A 25,760-nucleotide genomic window follows, 5' to 3' on the forward strand; every position below is an offset into this window, starting at 1 on the left:
AGTCCTGGGTGAGATTTACACCAGAGTTTCAAGATGTTTTCATAATGAGGGTATGGATACAGTTTGCCTGGTTGAGATTTATTGACTCTCATTGTAATAAAAACACAGTTTCATATGCTGAAATCCTTAGGTACTAGAATGAACTCGGGTAGTTGACTTGAATGTGCATTTTATAAATGTATACATTGGTTGGGTGGAGGTGGTATAGCTTAATGATTAAAGGGACAGATTGTAGGCGGTATGTACAGTAGTAGGAGGCAATCAATGAACTATCACTATCAAGACATGCAACATAAACATTTTACTCATTAAAATCCACTTTCTTTTTGCCTTAATGACCATATTAATTTCTTATTAGCTTTCTGTCTCAGAGTTCAGATACTAGTTCTTGAACAGTTTACTTTTTAAATATAGCATAATTACAGCTAACATTTACATGTGGTTATTGTGTACATTCAAACCAAGAATTTGTACAATGCGATAATGAGTGTGTAATACGTTCATGCAGGATTTGTTGGAAGCTTTGACAACCGGAAAGAACCAAATAAGGAGCAGAGGGAAACGAACCCATATACTACTGTAGCTCTCTTTGGATCCAGAGACCACAATACAACTATCAGAAGAGCAACAGAGCGAATCTGAAATTTGCTGTTCTCCTCCGCCACCCTGGATTACAGACACATTTATTCCTGCTTATTTTATCTTTTAATTAAAGTATAACAATGGTGGAAAAATACAACCCTTGATTACTTGACAAATGCTGCCATTGAGAGAAGAAAAGTTCCTATTATTTTGAAATCCATGCAAACTAGAATACGGACGTTTATGAACAATGTTTCAAGCTGCTGAAAATGCGTTAGAAACCAGCATTTCATTCACACTGTAATGATTAAACTTTGTGTCATTCAGAGACGTTTAAAAGGATGAGTTTGCATACTGGATCGACTTTTGTACAATTTCCTGAATCAAATGCAGCTGGGAGCATATCTAAAGATACAGAGTCATCTAATGGAATGCCAGCACAAGGACAAAGTCAGTCTGTGAAGCCCATTGGCTCTGCAGCGGCTAGATTTCAAATTCGCTCTGCTAAAGTACTTCAGCACATGTCTGAGCCCACTACTAAGAATCTCTCGACAATTACAAATCTTTTTGAGGGTGGGAGAGCTGAGAACACATGCAAAAAAAAAATTCCAAGTAAAGATGAGCTCCACAAAGTTTGTACTTCTTCCACTAGTAGTAAACACACTGACACTGGTTACAAAGAGACACATAAGACTGTAGGTATTCAAGAGGATGAGATTCAAACTGCAAGTGAAAGGAGCAGTGAAGAGCGGAGGAGATTTTATCAGTCAAACAAAAGCCAAAGCTTAGACTGGAGAGGAGCGGGTAGTAAAGCAGGACTTGGAAAAAGAACTGGGATAACTAGTGGGAGCAGAGATCATAAGTATATTATGTATTCAGATAGTTTAGAGGCACAGGGAGCAAACAACAAGATAACTTCACAAACAGAAGAGTATCAACCTAACAGTATTTTATGGAGGATTAAAGCTTACAATTCAGCCAGTCAAGGTGATCAGAGCAGTGACGAAAAAGTTTACCCAATCTCTGGACATACACCTGTGAGAATGAGTCGGGAAACAATTGCTCTGGAACGGGCAAGCAATGGCCAGTCACTCCCTGCCAGACTGAAACCTAGACTTAGCCAAGGTTGTATTGGAGAAGGCAGCAATCCCTGGGCACACCTGCAACAAGGTGAATCCAGTCTTGATCAGACAGGCAAGAGAAAGGGATCCTGGGCCAGAGAGCAAGGACTTACCAATGCTGAGGAGGTAACAGGAAACCAAACGATAATTGAAAGAATTGAGAAATTGTTTGGGGCAAGTTTAACAGATGCCAAGTCTGATGTAAACCCAAAGGATTCAATCAGGGTAAAATGCAACAGTACTCCAAATTCGGATAAATCATTTCCCTTCTCTGACGCTATGGATTCCACCCCAAATTGCAGGAAGTCCACCACTGAATCCAAGTCTGGAACTCCATCTCCTTCTTTTGATGTCCAACAAAGGAGACTTTCTTACAGTGTAGACAAAGCTGGAACATTCCCAAGACAGTTTTCAAAAAATGAAAGGACATTCTTTGGTCAGATGCAAGAACCATCTACCACCTTAGAGAACGAAAATGAGAAAAGAGAGGCTTCTCCTGGATTAAGTGTTCTAGCATCATCAAAGCCTAACTGGAATTTGGAAAGATTATTTGAGAAACAAAATCTATCACGTCTACCTGCAGACCATGAAGAGGCAAGCAGCATGTGGTTTAAAGGGTCTCCAGAGTTCTATAGCCTGTCCTTAGAAAGGACCAGAAGTAGTCTCTCTGCCAATGCTCAATCCAGAGCTCCCAATATACACTCCACATCTTATGAAGGTAGTCCCACAAGTCCCTCAAGTCAAGGTGTCAAATATTTGGCAATCACTTCAGAAGAAAAACAATCAGAAAAGGAGACTACAAAAGCAAGCCTAAAAAGATTACACATAAGTGAAAGAAAGTGTCTAAATGGTTTGCAGGATACGAGTTATTCTGACAAAGGTGGGATCACCCAACCCAAGTCCCCACTAGCCTCAAAAGGAGCAGTACACAGCGAAATACAGGAAGAGGAAGAGGACGTTTTTACTGTTAAGACTGAAGGAAGGAAAATAGAAGGTGTGCTAGAAAACTTCTGTGTACCTACCTTAAAATCTGTGAAGAATACAATCCACATGTTTGAAGCCTTTGCTCAACAAAGCAAAAGTACTCCCCAAACATTACGTGCCAGGAGGGCCTTATCTGTACCAGTTCAGCACAATCCAGTGGCTCTTTTAAAAAAGAGTGATTCAGATAAAAATCTACATTTTAGAAGAGTTGTAGGGAACACAGAAGGCCTAAGAACAAATCTCTTTAGTAAAAGTGATGCCAGTGAGGAGACAGAAGATCTAAGTAGAACTCCTCAGTCAATTTCCACTATGAAAGTAAAATCAGCATTAGAACAAAGCAGAGAGACAAAAGAGAGTGTTGAGTATCCTCCGACATTGAAACATCTAAATTTACCAAAGACTGAACAAGATATCAGCACATCGGATAAAAATGAAAGGAGGAATGTGCATAACAAACACATAGATGAAGCAGATTTTGCCACCCCTACACACTTAGGGCTCAGAAACATGGAGGCAATGGAAGTAAAAGGAAGGAATCCCACTTCTCAATTTACAATCACTCAAAAGTCAAATGCCAACTGTTCATTAATAAAACAACAAAGAATTAATGTAGAAATGGATGATGATGATGACGAGGAAACACCTACTAACTCTCCTGATAGAGCCCCTCTCACAGTTAGCATTCAGAGGCAGAGTAACTCCGCGACACCAGCTCAGTGTGAAGAACGTCAAACCTCAGGATGTTCAGATGGAGGTGTTTCCACTATAGTTAAAACAGCAGACTTACCAGTAAATGGTACCAATGGGAAAGTGCTGTCCAGTGTTTCTCACAGTTCTATTTCTACTATTCCCATCCAGACAATCTCACTCAATAATTCTAATAATAATAACTATAAAACAACAACGAAGGATTCAAACATATTAAGTGCTAGCGTGGCTATATGGAGCTCCGATGAGGAAGATGATGAGGAGGAGGATGAAGAGGCAACGGAGATAGAAGATGACTCTGACTCAGGAGAATCATCTGTGACCATCACAAGCAACATGAGCCAATCAGATCGCAGAAGTTTCTCTGTAAGGTAATTAATGTGGTTGGACAATCAAAATCTTTGAAGGCATTTTCTCAGTTTCAATTTTAGACCAGAGTAGACTCATAGGTTATAATAAAGATATTCAAAGTAAGTATTTCCCACTTCAACACTCCTCTCTTTCTACACCCTTACCTCTCTTATTTATAGTCTTGTGGATCTATGTAATTGTGGTGGGGTGGACTATAAATCACCAGATGGCAATGTGTCAGAGGATGGAGAAGATTGTCTGTCCACACGCTCTGCTTCCCTAAGCTCAGATGTCTCAGCCTTCTCTTGTGTGACTCTGCTGAGCACTGATGAACTGGACCGCTTACTGGACGATGTCAGAAGTTTGGGAGATGACACCCTGCAGGTAAAGCAAGTGACATTACTTTGTATGCAATAATTTATGTAACAATCTATAATTCAACAATGAAATTGACTTAAACTTAAACTTGTTCATGTACATTTCAATATTTGAACACTTAGGTTACACTTAAAGGTGCACTCAGTATTTTTTTTATTTATGTCATCTGGGACTTACACAAACACATATGTGCATGGATGCAGCATCATTCAAAAACAGTAGTTTTTAGTTACCGATGCCATTGCAGAAATTCAATATTTACTTTTATAAGGTTACTGATATGAGTCTTCATCTCATTAAGCCGTTATGATTTTATACATATGTTTAAAAATAAACATTTATTTATTTAGGTGTAAGTATCTGTTTTAAATAAGGAAAAAATTACTGATTGTTTTTTTTTTCTTTTTTTGTTTTTAACAAAATATTTATTTTTTCTTTTGAAATTTAAATGTTGTTATATAATGCAAAGTCATTCATACTTAAATGTTTTGAAGGCACTGTATATGCTTGTGCTTATGAAAGCCATTGTTTGGAAAAATGAGACCATTTCCTTTTGTTATCATAACCTTTGTCTCTGACTTATGACAGAAGTATGAAGATGTGCAGGTGGTTGTATTACACAAGGAGGTGGGGAGTGGTTTAGGATTTACCTTGGCAGGAGGAGTGGATCAGAACAAACCAGTCACGGTGAGTGTCTCTGAACGCTGTAATACAGAAATGAGAAAAATCAGAAATCTATTATTTACAGATAAAATTGTTTGTCTGCTGCATGAAACATTGTCATTAAAGGAATTTGTTCAGTTATGAATTATGAATTTTATTGAAATATCGTTTCCCTTTCTTTATAAAGTGGATAATGTAATCTTTTCAATTATATCCAACAAAGCTTATGTACTTTGACCACAGCATATTATACAGTATGACTTTTTGTGATTTTAGAAAAGTAGCCTTTCATTGTATCCTCCATTTTCCTGAACAGTATTCCACAATTCATAATGGAAGCCTCTTTTCAGTTTCTGTTCTCCAGTATTTTCACTTGCATCGCCATATGGAATTAATTAACAGAGGTTCAGGAGGAGCATGTTAATTCTAATCTGACAAATCACAGCCCACGAGCAGGAGTATATAAGCCGCTGCTTACCTACTTCCTGTGACAACTCTCCTGACATGAGAGACTTTCCGGCATTCAGCCCCACCCATTTCCCCACGAACAGCCCCAAGCAGACGGATCATCAGATGCAACTTCGCTGCAAAGCAGTTTATAGCGCGAAGTTGCTGCCGCAAACTGGCTGCTCCTGCACTTTATATATAAAATAAATAAATTGAAACTCTCTACGACTGCTCATATGTTCTCTAATCTAAACTTTCCACCTGGAAAGCAGTGCCAGCTGCCTCCGCAAACGGGCGCCCTTCCGGCTTTATGCCATTAGATTTCAATTTTATTTGAAAGCGAAAGAAACGAAGATTAACTATTCAATCCAACCACCATTTCAACCCCCAGCATTTTTAATCAGGTTCTGCCGCACAGGTGATGCCTGTCAGCCTCATTATCTCACCACAGCTTGTTTATGGGACGTGTTTTATTAGTGATTGTTCCTCATCTTCTAACATGAATATCACGATTGTTTCTCCCTCCAAAGTGCCCTTTGGAGCGTGATTTATTTCATTCTGAACACAGGGGCATCATGCAACACCGAACTCCCTTCAATCGACCGATAATCTAATGACAAATTATTTTCAGACCAACGCAGACATTTTAACGCAAACTCGCTGCCGTGCAGCACTGGCTCTGACCATTCCACAGCTGTATTCTTCAGTAATGATTGCAAGTCCATTTCTCCTACATATCTGCATGCAGTACAGAGCCAAAGATCTTATTTCTCAGTTCATTTTATGCTGTTTTTCACATTGTTTATTAAGATGTACTGTATTTCCCAGCACATATCGCATGCATTTCTGTAGGCAGTGCAGAGCTGTAACTCAATGCATTCCTAGATAATTGACACCTATTGCTATGCGATGTATATTGTACTACAGGTGACAGTTATACTCCTAAAGAGCGAATGGCCTAAAGTGAATCCTTTAATGATGATTGCAAGTCCATGCATATCTGTATGCAGTACAGAGCCAAAGCTCTTATTTCTCAGATCATTTTATGCTATTTTTTCACATTGTTTATGAAGATGTACTGTCTTCCCTAGCACATTTTTTTATAAAGTTTCACCTAAATATGATTATTTTGTCTTTTCTATAGCAACGCCTGAAATTGTGCCTTCCGCAGGGTCTCACCAATATTACTTCCAGCTGGTCTCTGCGAGAGCCTATTTAAATTCCTGTCACTGGATTGTACACAGGTTTACCTCTCACTTTATCTAGGTGTTTTTCCAAGACTTCACCATTACCTACCGAGGAGCCAAATATGGCAACCATTTTAGTTAAGAAAGCACAACTGCGGTGCTTCTGCCTTCAGCTAAAAACATCTCAAATGTGCTGTCCAAGTGCCACAACTGTGGCATCTTTTGGGTCATGCAACAAACCCCCACGACACCACAAAGCAGCACAAACGTGCTGTACAGGTGCCGCAACTGCGGTGTCCTTCGGACCATGCGACAAACTCCCACCACACCACAAAGCAGCGCAAATGTGCTGTACAGGTGCTGCAACTGCGGTGTCCTTCGGACCATGCAACAAACATCCACCACACCGCAAAGCAGCGCAAATGTGTTTTTTCCAGGTGCCGCATCTACGGAACCTTTCAGGCCATGCCACTAAATCTCCCACAACACCGCAATCATGTTTCCTGTTTCTGCTTATGTTTCCTCTTTAAGACTCGAGGGGCACAGCTCATAAATGTATACCCATCAAACCGCTATTCAGCAAGGTTCTTTACTCTGTCCCACCCACCATTCGAATGCAGTGTGTGCTCTCCCGTTCGAACGCTATGCAGGCTTTCCCATCGAATTGCAGTGTGGGCTCTCCCGTTCGAATGCAGTTTGAACCTCAGCGCATTGGTCACAGGCTCTCCCGTTCAAATCACAGGGTGGGTTCTCCCGTCCAAAACGCTGAATGAGCTCTCCTGTTCGAGTGTAGTGGTGGTGCAGTAGTCTTAAGAGCATTTTAGCTTTTCTCGATAACTGTGGCATTGGCATTTCCTTTGCTCATGGTCTAAATGAACCTGACACACAATAAGGTGTGCCTAAATTTGATAAACTATGTGTGCCCTATTTGATACTGCAGCCACAGTGCCCCACCAAATAATGTGCTGCAGCGCCCACCCACGCTCGATACTGCCAGAGCATTGCCCGCATACTCTCAATTATGCCTCAGCATCACCCCTTTTCGCATTTTGATACTGCCGCATCATCTTGCCATGACAAACGTAATAAAGTTGTATTCTTAACTAACTTTTCACTTCCCTCAAAGCTGCATATAAACGTAATTGACACGTTTTCCATAACTAACCTTCTGCTTCCCTTACAGACGTATATAAAGGTACATATTCCTAACTAATATTTGCTCCCCCTACAGGTAAGTACAAACTAACCTTTGCTTCCCTTACAGGTGTTGATGATTCTAATGAAGTCTTGTGCCCTACTTAATACCGCAGCAACAGTGCCCCGCCATGACAAATGTAATAAAGTTGTATTCTTAACTACATTTTTGCTTTCCTCGAAGCTGGATATGAACGTAATTGACATGTTTTCCATAACTAAACTTTTGCTTCCCTTACAGATGTATATAAAGGTAATAAATTTATGTATTCCTAACTAACAATTTGCTCCACTACAGGTAAGTACAAACTAACCTTTGCTTCCATTACAGGTGTTAATAAATCTAATGAAGTCTTTTGTGCCCTACTCGATACCACAGCAACAGTGCCCCACCCATACCAATTGCGTGTACACAGTTGTTAATATTTTCTCCACAAGAGCTTTCAATGTCTAAGTTCCATACTTTCATAGAAGTGCATCTACAGCAATGGAAACACAGCAGCGCTCCCACAGGAGCTCCTTCACTATGCCCCCAAATACTCAATCCACTGCCGCCACAGTGCTTTAAACTCTGCTCCCACAGAAGGCCCACTTTACTCTACTGCCACAGCAGCTTTTTTACCATGCTTCCACCGAAGCCTTTTTCTTCGCTTCTCAGCCGCTGCAGCTAGCATTACAGGAGATTGCGGTCACCACCTCAAAGCACCATATTTCCCTATCTATGGGTAGTCTATTGAGTGAGGCTACCCCCGCAAACAAGCCCCGTTCCTCTCGTTCTCATTTTCCCCGTTCGACTGCTTGCTGGGCTTACCCGTTTGAATGCCGTGAGCGCTCTCACTCTATGGAGCAGTCTCCCGTTCGAATCACAGTGTGAGCCCTCCCTTTCGAACACAACACTAGCCAACTCTCGTTCTCATTCTTCCCGTTCGACTGCTTGCTGGGCTTACCCGTTCGAATGCCGTGAGCGCTCTTACTCTATGGGCAGTCTCCCATTCGAATCGCAGTGTGAGCCCTCTCTTTCGAACACAGCGCAAGCCTTCTCCCCGTTCGAAGGCCGTGAGTGCTTTCTTTATAGAGCAGTCTCCCGTTCGAATCGCAGTGTGAGCCCTCCCTTTCGAACGCAGCGCAAACCAACTCTCATTCTCAAACTCCCCGTTTGACTGCTTGCTGGGCTTACCTGTTCAAACGCCATGTGCTAAACCTCTCTCTCTCTTGGAACAGTCTCCTGTTTGAATCGCAGTGTGAGCCCTCCCTTTCGAACGCAGCACGAGCCAACTCTCATTTTCACCTTCCCTGTTCGCATACCGTGAGCCCACCCACTTCTACAGCAAGTGGTGGTCTCTCGTTCGAATGGCAGCGTAGCCTTCTCGACCAGCAATCGTACAAGTACGCACCTTCAAACAAATGCTTAAAGCACTCCCTCTGTACAAATGTTTTGGGGGAAAACAATTCAAAAGCATCCACCAAGCCAATTTACCAAATAGAATTGTTGCTGGCTTGCTGTCCTAAATACTTCCTGCCATAGTCATGGTACTGTTATTTCATCTTAACGCCTTTTTTGGGGGTAATTGGGACTCGAGCTCCGAGCCCTCCAGTATATGGACGGCAAGCCAAATACGTTTACTGTTTCAACACAAGATTACATTAACATATGAACTACTGAAATGTTCTTAGTGGATAATGTAATGTTTAGCATACTAAAATTGTCAAAGCATGTGGCTCCACAGTGACAGTACTTTAGAGAGTCGCAAAGACCATTTTTGACAGTGCCTCACTCAATGAAGCCTGAGGCTAGTTACGTTGATATCATTAATTGCATCAAGTTGTTACAACAGCCAACAACTGCACAAATTGAGCCTGAACTAATTTTTACACCTAACACTTACAATGGTTTTTGTTCTCTGTCTGGGACACACCTATTGGAGTATCAATAAACAGTCCAGCAGCAATTAATCCTCATAGTGGTTTTTGTTTGAGTTTGATGTAAATTAAATGCAATCTTGTCTCTTAGGTGCACAGAGTAATCCCAGGTGGAGTGGTAGCACAGGAAGGCTCTATCTGCGAGGGTGACCAGGTGCTTTCGATCAATGGCACTGCCTTGAAGAACTCAGCCCATTTGGAGGCTCTGCGTACGTTGAGAAAAGCAAGGGGGCAGGGCATGGCAGTCGTGGTTCTTAAGAGAGGTGACCTCAGTGAGACACAACACAGCAGAAAAGAGGCCAGGCACAGACCAGGAAACACAGGTGGGTGATGGACATATGACAAAGAGGTGGTGAAGAAAAGCATTTTATAATCGTTATCGGATTTGCACTAGATGTAAATAGTACCTGCCATACAGCATGGCTATTTGCACTCCAATAGTCTGGTGGAAACGGAGAAATTAAAGACAAACTGAGCCAATAAGTGTCGCTGAAAGGGCATAATGTGTTAGCACATTGAAGATAGTTTTGTTTTTATGCGGATGATCCGGGTTAGATTCCCCCTTTCCCCCAATTAACCATGGTATTACTACATTAATATGGTGCTAATATTGTAACCATGTTTAATTTTGTGGTTGGTATGATTTTACTACAAAATACCACAATGATACTATGGTTAAGTAAAACCATGGTTAATTTTTGTAAGGTAAGGTTAGGGGTAGGTGTAGGCAGTAGCAGTTTTAACCACCATGCAATTGTGTGGGAACTCGGACATCGGGGGGCCCCCCACCCCAGTAGGAAAGCTCCGCAAAAAACACTTGTGGGGTGGCATATCACATGTTGTTCTGTTGTCAGCGCTCTCAGAGCTGTTCATGTTAGAGGTCCACCGGACTGGGTCAGTTTTTCAAGTAGGACTTTTAGTTCGGGTTTGTAATTTATGAAAAAAATATACAGGCCTTCCGAACTTGTTTCGCCCACGCGCTCTCACTCACAGATACGTGCGAATGAATGAGTGAAGGGCCGTTCATACCAAACGTGTTTTTTGCCCGTATCTGCTCTGTTTTTCCATTGTTTCCTATGTAAACACGAGCTGGACGAATGTCCATGCCTGCTGCACTGTGTCTTGCTGTTTCTTCAGTGTCTCACAGGACCGGCACGTTTTTAGACACAGTGTCATAAGTTAAAAAGAACTTCAAGTCTCAAAAACGTTCTGTTTCAGTTGGTGCATTCTGTCTAGATTGGTGTAAGGGGGTTTAGAGGAAAGGAGGAGGCGAGAACCGGCTTGACAACTTAAATAATAATTTATTAACCAAAAACCCCAACCAAAAACACACAACTAAAAACACAGCACAGCTGTCTGTAATTCTCTCTCTCTCTCTCGAACTGTCGTCCCCAGCCGCCTTTATCCCTCGCGCGCCCCATCAGGCTGATTGGGGACCGGGTGTGTCTCATTCCAGCCCGGCCCCGCCCTCCTCAGCTCTACACTCCTCCCGGCGTTGCCTCAGGCCGGGGAGCCCCCGGCATGACGTACATCCCCCCCCACCCTTCCTCTCCGGGTGGGGGGGCGTGCCTTATGCCCCGACTGCCGGCGGGTCCTCCCCGCCTTCCTCGACCTGGGAGGAGAAAAAACAACACAAAATGGCGAGGGAAAGGCCAACACGGAGCGGCAGAGAGAGAGAGAGGAGAGAGAGAAAAAGAAACTCACCGGTTCTCTGATGCGCCGTCGCGTGGTCCTCGATCACTACTCCACCCTCTCAGGCGGACTGCAGCCGCTCCTCCCCGGGCGGACCGGAGTCAGACCTCCGACCCCCAGCGGACAGAACGCCCCTCCGCGTTCCCGGCGTCCCGTGGAGACTCTCCTCCGCCCCTGGCAGCGGCCCTACCACTCCAGGCGGTCGGGGAGTCACTTCCCTCCTCCCCCGCGGATGGCGGTCTTCTCTCGACCCCTCCGCGTTCCCGGGGGACGGCAGGGCACTCCTCCGCCCCCGGCAGCGGCTCCCTCGCTCCAGGCGGTCGTGGAGTCCCGTCCCCACTCGCCTCGCGGACGGCGGCCGTTCCCCGCGTCCGGGTAGTCGGGCTACTCCGTCCCCCGTCGGACGGCAGCGGCGCTCCCCTGGGTGGACGGCAGTGTCGAGGACTCTGCGACGGGAATCCCTCCTCCTTCCCGGGTTTCGGCACCAGTGTAAGGGGGTTTAGAGGAAAGGAGGAGGCGAGAACCGGCTTGACAACTTAAATAATAATTTATTAACCAAAAACCCCAACCAAAAACACACAACTAAAAACACAGCACAGCTGTCTGTAATTCTCTCTCTCTCTCTCGAACTGTCGTCCCCAGCCGCCTTTATCCCTCGCGCGCCCCATCAGGCTGATTGGGGACCGGGTGTGTCTCATTCCAGCCCGGCCCCGCCCTCCTCAGCTCTACAATTGGTGTTGTGTTTTTTTTTTTTTTTTTTTTTCCGCAGGTGTCACAAAGATTTAACGTTCTGAACAAGTTCAGGTTGCAAAGAGGTGACTTAAAATGTTTAACATTATTCCAGATTGTTCTGCACCAAGCAAAGTTTCAGCGCTTTCAGCAATGTTTTTTCTTTCTTCTGCTCTAGTGTGCTGAGGGGCCACCGTGCCTTGTATGTGCACTGTTACAATACTGTTACGAATGTTGACAACGATGCTAACATAAAATACAGCCTTTTGCAACATGGTGAACAGTACACTGCAGCATCAGAATATAAGCTCCACGTGAAAGTAAATTAAATAAGATGAAATATATTACTATCAAATCAAATCAAATCACTTTTAGTGTCACACAGCCATATACACAAGTGCAATGGTGTGTGAAATTGTTGGGTGCAGTTCCGATCAACATAGCAGTCATGACAGTGATGAGACATATACCAATTTACAATAACATCAAAAATAAAAAATAAAAAAAGTATATATAGTAGTATATATAGAATGTACAGTAGGTTGTATTGTACTGTATTGACACTCAGGCTGTCGGTTGATAGTTAAGAGAGAATATAATATAATAATAATAATAATATAATTTATGACAGTCCGGTGTGAGATATAAGAGTAAGAGTAATAAAGTGCAGTGCTGATGTATTTTGATCGTGGGAGATCAAGAGTTCAAAAGTCTGATTGCTTGGGGGAAGAAGCTATCATGGAGTCGGCTGGTGCGGGTCCTGATGCTGTGATACCGCCTGCCTGATGGTAGCAGAGAGAACAGCCCATGGCTCGGGTGGCTGGAGTCTCTGATGATCCTCCGAGCTTTTTTCACACACCGCCTGGTGTATATATGTCCTGGAGGGAGGGAAGCTCACCTCCAATGATGTGTCTGGCAGTTCGCACCACCCTTTGCAGTGCTTTTCGGTTGTGGGCGGTGCTATTGCTGTACCAGGCGGAGATGCAGCCAGTCAGGATGCTCTCTACAGTGCAGGTGTAGAACCGTGTGAGGATGTGGCGGTTCATTCCAAACTTCCTCAGCCGTCTCAGGAAGAAGAGGCGCTGATGAGCCTTCTTCACAACGACTTCAGTGTGGATGGACCATGTGAGTTCCTCAGTGATGTGGACACCCAGGAACTTGAAGCTGCTGACTCTCTCCACTGGTGCTCCATTGATGGTGATGGGACTGTGTTCTCTGTCTTTTCTTCTGAAGTACACCACAAGCTCTTTTGTCTTACTGACATTGAGGGAGAGGTTGTGCTCCTGACACCAGTGTGTCAGAGTGTGCACCTCCTCTCTGTAGGCTGTTTCATCATTGTCAGTGATCAGACCTACCACCGTCGTGTCATCAGCAAGCTTAATGATGGCATTGGCGCTATGTGTTGCCACACAGTCATGTGTGTACAAGGAATTCAAGAGTGGGCTGAGAACACAGCCCTGTGGGGCTCCAGTGTTGAGGGTCAGTGATGAGGAGATGTTGCTGCCTATTCTAACCACCTGGCATCTGCTTGACAGGAAGTCCAGGATCCAGCTGCACAGCGAGCTGTTTAAGCCCAGAGCCTGGAGTTTCTCATCTAGCTTGGAGGGCACTATGGTGTTGAATGCTGAGCTGTAGTCTACAAACAGCATTCACATAAGTGTTCTTTTTTTCCAGGTGGGATAGAGCAGGGTGTATTGCAGATGCAATGGCATCATCAGTGGAGTGGTTGTTGCGGTAAGCAAACTGCAATGGGTCAAGAGAGAGAGGCAGCACAGAGCAGATGTAATCTCTGATTAGTCTCTCAAAGCATTTGCTGATGATGAGGGTCAGAGCAACAGGACGCCAGTCATTTAAGCAAGTTATTTTTGATTGCTTTGGAACAGGCACAGTGGTGGATGTTTTAAAGCATGTGGGGACTACAGACAAAGAGAGGGAAAGGTTGAAAATGTCTGTAAAAACACCAGCCAGCTGGTTCGCGTACGTTCTGATGACGTGGCCCGGAATGCCATCTGGGCCCGTGGCTTTGCGGATATTCACCCGTCGGAAGGATCGGGTTACATCCGCTACAGAGACGGAGAGTGAACTAACTTCTGTAGCTTCGGCCGTGAGAGCTCTCTCCGCAAGGGCAGTGTTATTTCCCTCAAAACGAGCATAAAAAGTATTTAGCTCATCCGGGAGAGAGGCAGCAGTGTTCATTGCGGAGTTTTTCTTCCCTTTAAAGTCCGTGATGATGTTAATTCCCTGCCACATGCTTCTAGAGTTGGTGGTGTTAAACTGTCCTTCAATCTTGCTCCTGTACTGGCGTTTTGCTGTTCTGGGCATAAATGGCTTGTTTATGCTCCTCCACGTTCCCGGAATTGAAAGCGGAGGTCCGCACATTAAGTGCCGCGCGAACATCGTTATTTATCCATGGTTTCTGGTTCGGATAGATCCGTATTGTTCTGGTCGGAACGACATACTCCACATACTTTTTGATGAAATACATTTACGCTATCAGCGTAAAGCTCGATGTCGTCATCAGAGGCGGACCGGAACATCTCCCAGTCCGTGTGATCAAAACAGTCCTGTAGCATAGATTCTGACTGGTCCGACCAGCACTGGATCGTTCTGAGGGTGGGTGCTTCCTGTTTCTACCTGTAAGCGGGCAGAAGCAGAATGGAAGAGTGGTCCGATTTGCCAAATGGTGGGCGGGGGAGGGATTTGTAGCCATCCCGGAAGGGAGAGTAGCAATGTTCCAAAACCCGGTCCCCTCGTGTGTTGAAACTAATGTGCTGGTGGTATTTTGATGCGACTGATTTGAAACTGGCTTTATTAAAGTCCCCGGTCACAATGAACACGGCCTCAGGATGTGCGGTTTCCTGCTCACTTATAAACCCATACATTTCCTTGAGTGCCCGGTCTGTGTCGGCTTGTGGGGGGATGTACACAGCTGTGATAATGACCGCTGTGAATTCCCTCGGTAGCCAGAATGGTCGACACAGAAGCATAAGAAATTCCAGATCAGGAGAGCAGAAAGACTTGATAGAATGAACGTTCCTCTGATCACACCTGGATTTGTTGATCATAAAACATACACCACCACCTCTGCTTTTACCTGAGAGGTCGGTGCACGGAGAACCCCACGGGTTCAATGGCTGAGTCTGGAATCTCCGCAGACATCCAAGTTTCCTTAAGGCAGATAATGCAGCAGTCCCTCGTCTCTCATTGGAAAGAGATCCGCGCTTTCAGCTCGCAGAGCTTGTTATCCAGAGACTGAACATTTGCCAGTAGAATACTGGGTAGCTGGGGTCCATTTGCGCGGTGTCTTACTCTGATGAGAACGCCGGCTCTGTTTCCCCTTTACCTTTTGCGTTTCCGAGTCCGGACTGCCCAGACAAAGGGCTCCGCTTGCGTGTTTGTAAACAGCGGGTCGGCATTGAGGAATTTGAAGGTTTACGGTGTGAAATTGCTGAACCAATGTCCAAAAGTGTTTGTCTGTCATAGACAATAAGGCAGACAACATCCAAGACAAATAACATAAGAATTGTGAACAAAACACTACCATGTTGTGTCGGAGCTCGCAACGCAGCAGACATACTCAGCGCCATCTTGAACTTAGAGGTATTGTATACAACAAAATTTCTAAGTATTAATAATAATAATAATACTGTATCAAATTGACAAAGTGAACAAATTGTTGGCTAATAATAATAATAATAATAATAATAAATAAAAACTGAATTCTAAAATGTTAGCGAGTGTAGTAGTACACACCCTGTTCATAAGTGTTTTGTAAAAATATATGTAGGTAAAAAATTTTTTTTAGCACTGTATTGTGGAAAATATGCATTAACTTTTTAACTTTTATGTTTCAGTAAACATTTTGAATGTACTTTGCTACAACAGCTGATAGGATGAATTTAAAATCATGATTTAAAATCAATTTTATGTTAAGCAAACATTTTCGAAATGGGGCCGCAGGTTGATTGGTTGCTTGGGACCTCAGAAATTGTAAATCTGCCCCTGGGTGTAGGGTGTCTGTGGGTTAGGATTAGGCTTTAGTACTTTCTTGTAAAATGTCAAAATTATCTTGCATTACTATGCTCATCATGAATTGAAATACAGAAACATATTAAAATGAATAATGTAGATTTCTAAATGGACAATGTTTTTAAGAACCTTTAATTTTTTTTGCTAATCAGAGCCCCAAGTAGCAACAAAGAAGACATTTTCAAGGTTGCAAGTTAAATTGAGGGAGAGTATTACCTCTTAGTATGTGGGTATACTTCCATGTTCATTAATAGTGTCTTGTGTTATGACACCTTCACGTACGAGAGAGAGATTTTCAGCATAAGCATAAAATAAGTTAAAGCTTTATTTGTGATTGCTAGTATTGCAAAATAGCATACCTGAATATCTTGAAATGTCCTGCAGAGTGACAGCCTGTGGAGAGTCCTGCAGTGTGACGTGGAACTCCCCCTAAAACTGTTTCAAATATTTTTCTAATAGTATATTTTCTAATGTGTGTTTATTATATTGAATTACAGTTTTTCTTGATTGATTTTACACGTTTCTCCAAACTTAAGTCACTGCTTTCAAAACAATTAACACTGCCATCTGAATACTTTGTAATTGTCCTAAACTGATTGTAAATTTTTCTTGATTTTCATAATTTTCTTGATACTACACACAAATTACTCCCAAGGTTCATGCTTTCAAAACCGTTAACATAGACAACTAAATTAGTCACATTCTCAAATGCACATCAGGTTGTCAAATTCCTTCATATTGGTATCTACTGTGTTAAAAAGACACAGAAGAGGCTAAAATGATCTGAAAGTCACTAATTGATCATGTTCTCTCTGAGACACAAAGCGTTTGGCCTAATGTGAACAGATCTACAGTGAGTCAAAAAGAGGAAGGAATGGTGTTGGTCTGCATTCCACAATCAATGTCCACAATTACTGTACTATCTGTGCTTCTAGTGCTGTCTTACGTAGGTCCATACACTATAGAAAGGCTGCTATTTTTCACAGTAAACTTCCTCATCCTCTTTCCAATGGAAGAGCAGGAACAACTAGAAATTTAGAGACATTTTTCAAAAACACATGGAAAAGGTTTTTACCCTGCTGAAAAGACCATCTTAACCAGCATGCAATTGCCATGCTGGTCTAGGCTGTTTAGTGCTGGTTTGGTGCCGGTCTAGCTGGTGGACAACAGCACACCAGCATTCCATGCTGGGGAACCAGCACCCAAAACACAACATAAGCTGGTGACCAACAATGTTGGTCTTTTCATCAGGGTATATTGTGGATTTTTTGGATAAATGTGTTATTTCAATAGTTGAGTTGTGTGTCTATAGCTGAAACTGCTATGAATTCAATAAAGATCACATCTATAGATTTGATGTTATTTAGTTTAAATAAATACATTATATAAGAAAATAATACATTTGTTCATTATGCAGTGAAATTGAATTGAACCTGCAAAATTTAGAATTGTTTTGAAAGCATTGATTATAGTTTGGAGAAATGTATAAAACTGAGAAACTTTTATCATTGCATGCCGTTTTCATGACTTCATATTAACAAAGTATTTTGCTATCTGATTTAGATGCTTTATATTGTGTGTATGCCCCCTATAGGCAAAAGAGTACATGTGACTCTGAACAAGTCCAGCTCTGATCTGGGCTTTAGTCTAGAAGGAGGAGTGGACTCCAGGATGGGAGACAAACCCCTTGCTGTAAAAAAAATCTTCCAAGGTGAGAGCACTTTTCTCTGTTTAAATCAATACTACTCAACATTTATTCACAGCACCAATCTCAACAAACAGCTGCTTACCTTTTAGCAATTCTTCTGGCATCCCTCCTATCAGTGCCCATTGTCTTCGTCATGTCAGTAGGGGAGCTTTGAGCCTGGGTTGAGTCTCATGCTCAAGCTCCTCAATAACAAACAAACTAAATATTTTTACCATTTTCCACATCCCTCATATACATACAGCACATGTACACTCATAAATCTGCTTTTGTCTCCAATCAAAATGTTTGAAAAGTCTGGAAGCTTTTGTTATGAAACAGAAAGCTACATCCACTGGAATAATATATTTACTATCAAGTGTACTTGTTCCTAGGTGGACCAGTCAGTGAGGTGTTTCCTGGGGATGAGTTGTTGGAGATACAGGGTCAGAGTTTGTTGGGTATGAGGCGTCTTGAAGCTTGGAACCTGATAAAGAAGCTGCCCCCTGGTCCTGTGGAGATCTTACTAAATCGGCCTCACCAGCCACATTGAAGAACTTTACTTTCCATATTACACATCACTTTTAAAAGCACTTTGCAATTCAGTCATAATTTAAATACTTATAGGGAAAATATCCTATATAAAATATATAAGGATTTTTGCAGATTTTCAGTTCTGTAATTAGGAAGTACAATCATTAGTGTAATTTCACTGAAGTTAGATAACTGTGGATTAATACTGCCAAAATTCAGGTCATGAAATGTCATTTGTTTGAATATGTCTAAACTGTATTATTTAAAATATTATATATGCTATAGATAATTTCAGGATAATGTTGTTTTTTTTTGTTTTTCTTTGCTACCAAGTATGTATATATGTATTGTCTGTACAGCACTGATCCGTCTCCATTTAAAACTATTTTAAACATAAAAGCCAAAGTTGGCAACTTCTATGTTGACTTTTATATAAAAATAAAAATAAAAAAAACACTGCCCAATGTTACCATTAAAATATGGTAATGTTGAGCAACAGGCATCTTTTAAGAATTTTTAATTACTTGTCAATTATCAGATGCATCTTTTACGAACAATAAAAAGAACAGCCAAGGCTTTGCTCAAAGGTGACAGTGTTCCAACATAGCTCCAACTCACTATTCCCCTCCCAAGAATTAAACTTGTGGACTCTGCTTTATCAGTCCAGAACATTGTTATAACCCACTTTTTAAAGGGGTCATGACATATTCTTTTTTTAAATAATTGTATTATCTTCCCTGAGGTCCACTGATCATGTTAATTTTTTATTTATTTTTTTGCGCCAAATCAGTAATAATTTAGTAATATATTATCATTTTCCACCCTGTCTCTGGCCCTCTGTCTGAAACGTTTGATTTTGGCCCAAGGGCCTCCTTAAAACTTCAATGTAAATGCCCAACGTTATGATTGGCTGACATCATGCAGCCCCTCAAATAAAGCCATATTTGAAACTCAATCGGAAGAGAATGAACAAGCTCCACAACATTATAAAACTACATTTCAGGGTTTACACATATCACACATCCAACACATTGCATCTGTATATATTAAACTGTTCACTCAAGCAAAACTGTTAACACTCACCTCCATAAACTACCAAACAGTCATGACATTTTAAATATTCATGAATGGAGCTGTTTACCTACGATTTTGCAGTCGTGTCCAATGGTGTTTTTAACTGCACAATCCTTCAATAACAGTTCCTTTGCAAAGCTTGAATAACATAATGACTGGTTCACAAACAATCCAAGCTGATATGAGCCAAAAAAACACACAGCGCGATGATCTAGATGCACACACATAGTATCATCCTGCACTGAAGCGCGCATCGCCAGGAAACGCATCAAACCGGTCAAAGACATCCATCTAGTCCATTTTTACATAAACCAACAATTAAAAATAGCGTAGATAGGTTCAAGAAGACTTACAGTATGTGTTTGTGCTCAAAACAGCAGGAGGCACAGCAGCTGAAGAAACCGAATGTCTGTCCTGCTCTCTCTCTGTTTACAAATGGAGTGGCAGTGGGTGGGGCCAAGGATGCAACGGTGTAATGTAGGCGTTGATGTTGTTGCTGTACAGGTGGTCATATATTAATCGGCCCCCTAGTGGCGTAGGGAAGTCGCGGAAGTAGAGAACAAAGCATTTTTGCAGCTTGGTTTCAATAAATGCTTTTATTACATTAAGGATTAAGTTTTGAGTTTTGAAATGTACAGTATTTATTTATTTATTTTTAACAGTAGAATGACCTCTTATATGTCAAGGAAAATTTTATTTCTCATGACATAACCCCTTTAAGAGTACACTTATTCACACTGAGCAGAGAAAGTTTGGACAAACAAAGGCAAAGGAAATTCAAGCACAGCCTCTAATCATTCTTTAAGAAGATATTGCAAGAGCCTCATTGCTTGGTTGAAACAGCAATATTATGACAAATGGTAACATTAAATGTGATTTCACACAAGGATGCTGTTCTCTGAACAAATCCTGGCTTTGATAAATAATTTCTGGTATAGATATTTGAGATAGATAATTGCATGATTACCTAATTTATGTGTCATATAACCTTCCAATGTCAAGACAATTGCATTAGGTTATTTGGATTGACCAAACTGCATGTTAAGTGTTTTACAGCAGAGGATCATAGATCACTAATTACCTCTCTCTCTCTCCTCTCTATCTCTTTGCTCTACGTGATTATTAATGATTTATAAAGGAGTCGTGGTCTAATAGTCCAGATCAGACCAGCTATGATGTTGATGCTGACTGTTGTGTATGTTTAAGATAGGGTTTAAAGGTGAGCTGAGCTAATAGACAGTGCGAGGTCACAAGGCATCTCTGAACACCGGGAAAGCACCAGGTTAAGCATAAAACCTGCAAGAAAACATTAAAATGAGCTGGGTAAAAAAGATGATTATGAGGATGAAGGTGAAGAATGAACTGGCACGTCAGCTTTTGGGGGAGTTCATAGGCACTTTTGTCCTTCTGGTAAGTTTTTGCACAGTTTGCACTTTAAACAAATTTTGAGCATAGTTATTGATTTATAGAGGGTTTTTTTTTTTTTTTTTTTTTTTTTTGTAGTTGTGCCATATGTTTTTTATTTACATTCTTTTTCAGTAGTTTTTTTAAACTCCTGTATTTTTACAACTCAAGTTGAAATCAACTAAAATAAAAAGTTTTTTTCTTAAAAGATCAACTGGTTCTAAAAAGCTGGCTCATGAAAATATAATATTAAAATGACACTTGTTTTAAGATATTTGTATTCATACTTGGAATAGACTGGTATATTTCCTTATATATTTTGATCTTTTATATATACTGTACTGCTTTTGCAACATTTTCTTTGATTCTCTGAACTTTCATCAATGATGTATTATAAATAGACCGTATAAAATCTAATGACAGAATTTATGCCTCTATATTCTTGCAACAGTACAGGTTTTTATAGAACATATATGTTCATGATCAAGAATACAAGTGTGACTAAGAGGAGACGTGTTATATGTGAATTAATGTGTTATCATATGTGTTACACCATAAAATTGTGTAACTTTTACAGAGGTCTGATGTAAGATTCTGTTTGCCACCATGGAATGCGAGCATGTGCTTCTGGCTATATATGCTTTTCATGTGTTTGTCCATGCAATTTAGCAGAAGCTTTTATCTACAGTAAAGTACAGTCCATAATTAGTAAGTAAAATTACAGTGACGAAACAATTACCTAGAGTGCCAAAATAGAATCATACTGCATTATATTATACAACTGGTAACACTTTACAATAAGGTTCCATTTGTTAACATTAGTAAAAAAAAACATTAGTATATACGGTACAAGTATTTAATTTAATATGTAATGTGTTTTTCCCCTGATGTAGCTGTTTGGTTGTGCTGCAGCAGCTCAGGTGAAAACCAGCAGAGAAACTAAGGGACAGTTTCTGTCAGTTAACATGACCTTCTCTGTAGGTGTCATGTCTGCCATGTACCTCTGCAGGGGAGTATCAGGTAAATTTTTTATATATCGGGCTACTTTGAGGCAGTTAAAGGGATAGTTCACCCAGTAAAATTCTGTCTTCATTTACTCGCCTTCATGTTGTTCTGACCATGTGAGGTGTTATATCCTCTGTGGAACACAAAAATAGATGTTAGGCATCATGAAAGTGAATGGTCACTGAGGCTAACAGGAAAGAAAGACATATAGGTTTGAAAACAGTATTGACAGAATTGCCCTTTTTGAGTGAGGACAAATCCTCTGTAATATTACTCTTTTCATGACCCTCATACATTGATTTCTTCCTCTATTATCATTGTTTCTCTGTTAGGTGCTCATTTAAACCCGGCTGTGTCTATGAGTTTCTGTGTGTTGGGTGATCTACCCTGGAAAAGGCTGCTACCCTACTCTCTGGCTCAAATTTTGGGAGCTTACCTTGCCTCTGGGCTTGTCTATCTCATCTACCATGGTAAGAAGAGGGAGTGAAAGAAATACTTGTTTCACAACCAGAAACAAACTAAATGACCTATCTCAACAATAATTTCAAGCCACTCTCTATGGTCTGCTCTCTAAAACTCTTCTCCGCTAGATGCAATCATGGAGTTCAGTGGGGGAGTTCTGACTGTATTTGGTCCTAATGAAACGGCCAGCATCTTTGCCACTTACCCTACTGATGTGGTGTCAGTGCAGACCAACTTCCTGGATCAGGTCAGAGAAAGGTCTACTTAAGATTAGATAAGAGATCTGTTCATGCAAGCACAGTATAAATATTATATAATAAATCAATGTACTATTTTGTAATCTAATCTGATTTAAAATACTGTAATGTAATATAGTACCGTATTATGCAACATAATATTACACAATATATATACAGTACTGTGCAAAAGTTTTAGGCACTTGTGAAAAATGTTGCATGTGAGCATGTCTTCGAAAATAATGAAATAAATTGTTTTCATTTATCACTTAATGTCATATAAAGTCCAGTAAACATAAAAAAGCTAAATCAATATTTGATGTGACCACCTTTGCCTTTAAAACAACACCAATTCTCCTAGGTACACCTGGACACAGTTTTTTTTGGTTGTTGGCAGATAGGATGTTCCAAGCTTCTTGGAGAATTCGCCACAGTTCTTCTATCTATTTAGGCTATCTCAATTGCTTCTGTCTCTATATGTAATCTCAGACGATGTTCAGTGGAGGGCTTTGTGGGGGCCATGACATCTGTTGCAGGGCTCCCTGTTCTTCTGTTCTAATCTTTTCTATTTGCAAAAGTAATGTTTGGGAGTCTAACATTTATATTTCTTATTGACACACTAAAGTTGAAGATATAATAACCATCTTAAGACAAATGCTTTTGTGAAACATCTTATGTGCCTAAGACTTTTGCACAGCACTGTATATGTATGTATATAGAGAGTTTCTACCATTAATTAATTTCCAAATGATTCAGACAGAAATGCATGTTTGGTTGTTTATTTCCTTGTCTCTTCATTGTATGTCTGTGTTAATGTTTAGGTGGTTGGTACAGCCATGCTGATGTTATGCATTCTACCTCTGAATGATAAGAAAAACGCTCCTGCTCCTGAAGCGTTGCTACCTCCCATTGTAGCAACTGTTGTCTTAGGCATTTCCATGTCAATGTCAGCTAACTGTGGAGCAGCTATAAACCCTGCTCGTGACCTTGGTCCACGACTATTCACCTTCACTGCAGGCTGGGGCACTGAAGTCTTTACGTAAGTAGTCAGATTTGCCAACTACATCTATTTCCTCCAAATTAAGGGCTCCATTATGTCTTGTTCATAGACCTCCTATTGCTCAACTTATCTGTTCCCATATAAAACAAATCACTGTGTTTTTCACTTTACTTAGCTCAACAGTTCTTTCAAAATGACCTCAATACAATGGCCAGCTGCCACATGGTTTCAGGGTCTATTAGTGGCTTTTTATTTCATTATGAGCACTGGGCATTATTGTAACAATCTCTCAGCTCCTTTTCATCACTGAAGTGTGTGTGTACAGTATGACCACTCTCTGCTATTTATGTCACTATTCTTATTTAATCTGTTAAATTTCTCAACATGACCATTTATAATACCTCTCTCTCTTTTCTTCTGTGACCCACACAGATGCTATGACTACTTCTTCTGGATTCCAATAGTGGCTCCTATGGTAGGGGGCGTGCTGGGGACCATCATGTATCTGGTCTTCATTCAGTGGCATCTACCTGAGCCACAGTCTGAATCTGAGGAGGATAAAGATCAGACAAAGGTTGTAGAACATAATGACCAGCAACATGTGGACAAAAAGGCCGAATTATACCTTAAACTGTCTTCCCTTTAAAAACCTGGGGAGAGTTGGGGCAGAGACTTTATTGTTAGTGCGCATGTTGCAGTAAATTGAGAAATGGTGCTCGTGCTATGTGAGTTAGAATCTAGCTCACAGCATTTCTTGATCCCATTCCCCTTCTTGCCTCTATCATTTCCAGTCTGTTCTATAAATGGTTTAAAAGGCCACAAAATAAAAACTGGGGAAAATTTACTCAGGATGAACTCAAATGTTTCACAACAGAGCTGCAGATTTGATACATCGCTTATTATTTTAAACCCTTTCCCCAACAGAATATTAAATTGCATGGGACTGCTTTCACTATTTTATGAAGTTATTTGTATAACATGTAGTATGTTAGCTATTTTTAAACATACCTTATTTTTATTTAATCTGATCTGTTTCTCGACTAGTGGCAACAGATGGAATATTTGTGGCTTAATATAAACACAAATTCAATTTGTGCCCCAATATTTTGAAGGCTGGCTGAGCAAACTGGAATTTTTTTTTAAAGCATTCATAATGCTTTAATAGAGGCTACTGCAACTACTGTTTGTATTAAACGACTGTGTTATTTATATCGTTACTAATTATATGAAATTAACGTAAAAAAACAACAGGTTTTCTGTCAAAGCCATTGATGTTTATGCCATGAAATGTGAATCAATGGATCATTTATGTATATAGGGTGAATTAAGGTGATCTGGGACATTTGTTGCTTTCTATTTCACTTTCAGCTTCCACAGTTTACTGTGATTGCCACCCTGACACTTCAGACCAACAAATGAGAGTTTATCACATATCAAGCCTGCTCAAATATGGTTATGTTAATATAGATTTGCTTGTGATAGAGCAAGAAATGTACACAACAGATCTAAGATGCCCATATTACCCAATGACTTAGATTGCCCTAATGCACCCTACCCTTACTCTATATACTGTTTACTGTATGAGTGTTATTAATTTTTTCTCTCTATTAATAAGTATACCAATATTTATAGTCCACTTTGTTTAGAGATTTCATATAACCACATTAAAACCTATAATATATTTGCAGGTTATATACTAGTTGCTCTCTCACATGTAAATGAAGCAATACCTTGCACATCAAAAGTCTGCCTATTACATCATAGGACTACAGGGGGAGCAGTTTGTGTACGTTTGCGGATGTCTCTTATGGTGCCTATTAACAAATTTGCAAACAAAGAGTTTAGAGAATATATCATGTTGAAGCCCCTTTTGAGCAAATGCTTATATGTACTCAGAAAGCCAATCTCTACTTTCCTATTATTTCTCAGAATATCGTCTTTGGGGAAAATATTTTACTTTGCATTAAATGTAAGATCTATTCAAATATAGTGCCAATAACAACTGCAACCATATAACAGAAGGAATTACCCAAGAATTGCAAATACAGCAACAGTCTTATCTTCTATTATATGAAGGTTTGGTGATAACAATTATACTGATCAATATAAGGCTGTTTTATTTGGTCTCCGCAGGGACACTAAGCAGCGTCTGTCCCTAAACTTTGCTTTTGTGTTTGGGCTGAAATTTTCTTTCAAATGCAACAGATTTTCAGGTTACATTTTGCCAAAGTGAAAGCTACCTATTTCACAGACAAATATGAGTCTGATTAAACTCTATGAGCTCAAATGAACCCAGGTTTGTCCTTCAAGAGTGCACTAGCCTGAAACCTGATTGGATTTGGATATTTTTGACCCACACAACTCAGCAACCATAGA

The 25,760-nt window shown here is 40.8% G+C and overlaps 2 protein-coding genes across 4 annotated transcripts in view; both read left to right on the top strand.

Annotated features, from left to right (window-relative positions):
• The window catches only part of LOC127453830 (uncharacterized), a 30,636-nt gene extending 11,941 nt beyond the window's left edge, over positions 1-18,695 (top strand). For 2 of the 3 annotated variants that reach the window (XM_051720540.1, XM_051720541.1), the window contains 6 exons: positions 509-3,766; positions 3,926-4,130; positions 4,713-4,811; positions 9,627-9,858; positions 17,580-17,696; positions 18,065-18,693. In XM_051720540.1, coding sequence (XP_051576500.1) covers positions 924-3,766; positions 3,926-4,130; positions 4,713-4,811; positions 9,627-9,858; positions 17,580-17,696; positions 18,065-18,222 — 3,654 coding nt within the window. In that variant the 5' untranslated portion in view covers positions 509-923 and the 3' untranslated portion in view covers positions 18,223-18,693. Of the gene's footprint in view, positions 1-508; positions 3,767-3,925; positions 4,131-4,712; positions 4,812-9,626; positions 9,859-17,579; positions 17,697-18,064 lie in introns of all 3 variants that reach the window. The other variant, XM_051720539.1, reaches the window with a different exon arrangement.
• Positions 18,696-20,438: 1,743 nt separating this feature from the next.
• On the top strand, positions 20,439-25,076 carry aqp10a (aquaporin 10a). The gene is made up of 6 exons (XM_051720585.1): positions 20,439-20,687; positions 21,575-21,701; positions 22,019-22,156; positions 22,277-22,395; positions 23,206-23,423; positions 23,817-25,076. Exons 1-6 carry the CDS (start codon positions 20,592-20,594, stop codon positions 24,028-24,030), a joined length of 912 nt encoding a protein of 303 aa, XP_051576545.1. The 5' UTR covers positions 20,439-20,591; the 3' UTR covers positions 24,031-25,076.
• Positions 25,077-25,760: the final 684 nt, after the last annotated feature.

The sequence above is a fragment of the Myxocyprinus asiaticus genome, chromosome 16 (assembly GCF_019703515.2).
Source record: "Myxocyprinus asiaticus isolate MX2 ecotype Aquarium Trade chromosome 16, UBuf_Myxa_2, whole genome shotgun sequence".
Classification (NCBI taxonomy): Eukaryota; Metazoa; Chordata; class Actinopteri; order Cypriniformes; family Catostomidae; genus Myxocyprinus; species Myxocyprinus asiaticus.